Raw genomic sequence first — 4927 nt, 5'->3', positions numbered from 1 at the left:
TTTAAGCCAAATATTAGATACAACTAAAAAGCTTGACAAATATTTTGACTATTGTAAAATCATAACCCATATAAAATAAATGCATTGGTCATTAACTTGAAGATATAAAATAAAATCAAAATAGCACTTTAAAATAATATTTTTGTATATACGTAAAAGTATCCATGAAAATTACTAAGAGGAATTGAGCTAAATGTTGACCATGTGAGTGGTTGTGCTAATCATATTCCACTCTAGCTCTTGCTTATTTTAACTACTTTCATATAAAATAACAAAAATTTATTTTTTCATAACGGACTAAATTAATAACATTAGAATTTTACATTATAATGAATTGATCATATAATTCTCGATGGGGAGTAAGAACCTAGTAAGGGCCAAACAAGAAAATTTGTGAAAATTAATAATTGAGGAAGACTCACAATCGACGAGAAATGATTCGAGCGTCCAAGATCTGTCGTCATAAAACAAAAAAGACTTACAAAGTCTTTGTTACTAGAAAAAAAATGATTATTGACTATAATTTTAATAATTATGAATTAAAAATTTTGGACCGAACTATCCTACACGTGTTCATGGGTTAATGCATATGAGGAAGTATATTTTCACTCTTATAATAACTAAAAAAATATTTAATCTATAATAAATTAATTAAAAATAAATATGAATTTTTCAATCAAAGTTTTATTAATATGAATAAAAATTATTTATTTAAAAACATAAGAGATATAATTCCTCAAATTACATAACCATTAATCACGCAATTTTTCAGAAGGACGGTATACTTATCCCCGCAAAGTAAAACCGGTGGATGTTGCGTTGCATCGATCAAACCTATTGTTTGATAGGAAAAAGCTATAAAGTACCGAATTTCTTGCAACACATATATATTTGTAGGCACGTGATTGTCAGATCATGAAAAGGGGCCTACACAAATGACGGCTCTGGATGAAAATATCGCAGCAAACACATCTGGTAGCTGTTGAGTTCACATTAACAGTCCATCAACAGCAGTGTCCCCAGAAAGATGAAACACAATTTCATTACACGACAAAACCAAGCAACACAGATATATATATATCATATAATAATATGCTCGGAAAATGGTCCAATCAGTTCAATATCTTCAAGTGAAGAAAAAGAAAGCAATTTGTGGTCGTGTGTACACAATTGGAACACGAAAGCAATCCTCTTTCCTTAATTCCCCCATGTGTTTACGTATCTTTTGGTCTATGGGGGTCGACTTATTTTCGATGATGTAAAGGAGAAATTAGATTGGAACAGGACATAACATGTTAAACCTGCCTCCAAGAATTAATCATGCCAGTGCATACGTGGGTGCCAAAATTAATAGGCTTGTCGATCGAGTTGAGTTAGTGATTTTTAATACAAGAGAAATCTGACACATTTTATTGTGTCCCAAATCTTTTTTAAAGAGAGAACTTTTTATATTTGAAGTACGTGTATCCAAATGAATGGCCGATGACTTTTGTGATATTTATAAGGGTTGAGATTTATTATTGAGAAATGACTTTTAAAATTGGTTGGATTTTGAATGTGCGCTAGATCATTGGTATTTTTAGTTTTGTAACTTACTCCACACATTTAATTCTTTTTTTGACGAATTTAGTTCTAAACATCTCATATTTTGTCCTTTCTTGGCAAATTTCATCATATATTCACAATTTTAATTTTAAGGACTCATACTTTTTTTTTTTGTTTTTTTGTTTATATGGTAATGGACTAATACTTACGGACCAAAAATTAAATTTATTACAGCGTGAAAATGGGAAAAAAAATTGTCAATACAAGATTAAATTGGTTAAAAAGAACCAAATATGATATGTTCAGGACTAAATTCGTCAAAAATGGCTATATGTGTGAATGAAGTGAGTTACATAATCAAAAATACTAACGACCTAAAATTATAAGATCAAAAATATAATTTTGCTAGTGGAAAGTTTAAAATAATCCATTTCACTTAATTAATCTACCATCTATAATTTTGAAGATAATAGTATTACTCAGTACATTCATTAATGTCATTGCATAAAATTCTTACAAAAGGAACTAACCAAGAGTGGAACCGATATACATCAATCATCAAACCAATCGAAATCTTGGAATCTCAGATAATCACAAGCATAGTACGTAGATGCTAAGAAACTTACAACTTGAACCTGATTGAATTAAGGGGAAGAATATTACAATATTATCCATAACAACCTGCAGGAATGATATATATATATATATATTTCAAAAGGGGGAGCTGCTGCTGCTGGGGCGAACATCGATCTCCTGAGTCCAGGCCGACCGGTCCTGGACGTGCAGAAGCCAATAAGTCTGAGCCACCGCGTCCGGGTCCATCCACCCGTCCCCTCTTCTGCCGTGCTGTCCTTCCCCAGCTGAAGAAGAAGAAGAACATCTTTGCTGTGAAGTTGATGCTGTAATCCACCTGTCAAGTTTCTTTAACAATTAAAAAAACCAAAATCGTGTCCGTCATAAATTTTGGTTCTAACTCGTGTTTTTATGTCTGAATTCAAAATTTGATCATTTGAGCAAATTACATAATAAGTACAATAGCACTTCAAATTTTATCAAGGTGTGATCAATACTAAGTATAATCAGAAGCAAAAGAAAGTTAAAAGGTGCATCTTTTGAAACCCTAATTTTGATACATACTAAATTTCTATTATGCATTAGCCATGATGTGGATTTATTTTATTACATAAATAAAATGTAAGTATTAAACAATATATGTGACGCCACGCGCGTATTTAGATACAAGAAGATTCTAATAAAAATTATATTAAATAAAAATATAACAATATTAAAATACAGACATGCATATATGTGAATATGCGATATACAATATTAGACGTTTATGTAAAAAATTTCAAAAGTACATATGTGTACATATATATATATATATATTTATATATCCCTTTTTCTCTACTTTTGAAACATTATAATAATAATAATAGTAATAATAAAAGAATAATTTAAAAGTAAAACCAAACAAAGGCGAAGATTCTGGGAATCTAATGGATCTAGAATCTTCCAATTGTAGGCAATTAGATTCACTTTTTTCTTGTAATAATTGACAAATTTGGAGGAAAAAATCTAGGAATGGCAATGTTGGATTTAAGTCGGGTTTATTAAAACTCAGGACCAATCCAATAAGAAATTCGAGGACAGGACGTGATAAACCTAGGTGTGCCGATGATGCCGTCGATGATGACATGCGCCACGTGTACTCCCAGAGGCTGGAACTCACTCGCCAGGCATTGTGATAATGCTCTCATTGCGAACTTCCCGCAACCTTTTAACAGTTGGCGTTAATTATTATCATAACTTCGTACAACATCCTATGATTAATTAATTAATTAAGGGCTAATAATGAAGATTAGGAGAGTTAATTGCATACAGATGTCGGAAAACCCCGGAATGCCGTTAAGCGAGGCAGAGCAGCCCGTGAAGAGAATCGTCCCCCTCCCTCTCTCCACCATCCCTGGAAGCACCTGCATTAATTAATCATTTTTTATTAATTAATCCCGCTAGTTAATTAGCTTTCTATATTTAGAAACTCAACTGATTGGGAGTTGCTAAAAATAGAAACTAGCTAGTAATGAGACCTGTTGTGCGCAGTGGAAGGCGCCGACGGCCGCGACGGCGAGGGACTTCTCGAAATGCTCGAGGCGGATGTCGGCGAAGCTGGTGGGGCTCCATGACGGCGGGTGGTGGGCGTTGTAGACTAGAACCTCGACGAAGCCGAGAGAGAGAACCCCCTCGAACGCCTCCTTGATGCTCCGGGATTCGGAGCAGTCGATCCGGATCGCGAATACTTGGGCTTTCTCTTCTCGTGCGATCTCATCCGCAAATCTCGATAACCTACCTGTCCTAGATTCAGAGAAAATTAAAGAAAAAGAGAAAATAAATAATTTTAATGGGATAATTTTAATTAATTAATATATACTGGCCTAGGTCGCGAGCGAGGATGGCGACGGTGTAGCCTTCGTGCGCGAATTTGCGGGCGATGGAGCGGCCGAGCTTGGGGCCGACGCCGACAATGGCGGCGATGCCTTTGGGCGAGGCGGAGCTCGCCATGCTGCGCATCTTTAGGCAAAACTTTGAAGCAAGAAGGTATGTGTGTATATGTATATGGTGCGAGGAGTTAATTAATTAAGCAGATGTTGAAATCTGTTTGTTGATTTTGTGTGTTTTGGAAGAGGGAGTTGATGTTATTATTCATTTGGTTCAAGAAAAGACAAGGTCAGTATCAAAGTGCAGACGCTTTTGTAATTGCTATTTATTAAGGTTCGTTTATTTGAATTATTTAAGTTAAATAATTCAATCTATCTAAATCAAAAATATTAATTTGTATTGGGCCCTATGATATAAATGTCGAATCCTTATAATACAAAGTAAACACCTTATAAACAAACGTATATTGAATAGTTTACTCAACCTAATAGTGAAATGTAAGTTGAATTTAGAGAATACTTACTTATCACTCCAAAAGCAGCCTTCTTTTTACGTTGACCAAGTGAATCAAACACTCAACTAATTACACAATTAAATATGTCAGAATTATAAAATTTACGGAACTAAATATATCAACATTATCCAATTTACAGGATTAAATGCATCTTTTCAAAAGATAAAAAATCATTAATGCAACACACTTATCACCCAGACGGGTCAATGCTTTGGATTCAGCCCTTCTTCTCAATTACATCGACCTTGTCTCAGTTCATGTCTAATTGACACCTAGGGAGAACCCAGCCTTTCATCATTGAATTCATTATCATCTTTTGGTAGCAGCATCTGGAGCAAGAACTGGTAGTTTCCCATGGTCCAGGGTCCTTCGTTCCCTCTTAAGTAGATAGGCCGGTCTATTTCGCTCAACTAAAAAGCTTTGACGGAA

General features: G+C 34.3%; 1 protein-coding gene across 1 annotated transcript; it reads right to left on the bottom strand.

Annotated features, from left to right (window-relative positions):
• On the bottom strand, positions 2030 to 4270 carry LOC105167580 (3-ketodihydrosphingosine reductase). The gene is made up of 5 exons (XM_011087352.2): positions 3981 to 4270; positions 3636 to 3895; positions 3428 to 3521; positions 3211 to 3322; positions 2030 to 2455 (listed from the first exon to the last, which is right to left on the bottom strand). The coding sequence occupies exons 1-5, from the start codon at positions 4114 to 4116 to the stop codon at positions 2257 to 2259; spliced, it is 801 nt and encodes a 266-aa protein (XP_011085654.1). The 5' UTR covers positions 4117 to 4270; the 3' UTR covers positions 2030 to 2256.

This window comes from Sesamum indicum, linkage group LG8, assembly GCF_000512975.1.
Source record: "Sesamum indicum cultivar Zhongzhi No. 13 linkage group LG8, S_indicum_v1.0, whole genome shotgun sequence".
In the NCBI taxonomy this organism is placed as follows: Eukaryota; Viridiplantae; Streptophyta; class Magnoliopsida; order Lamiales; family Pedaliaceae; genus Sesamum; species Sesamum indicum.
This window is presented reverse-complemented; position numbering and strand designations above follow the sequence as displayed.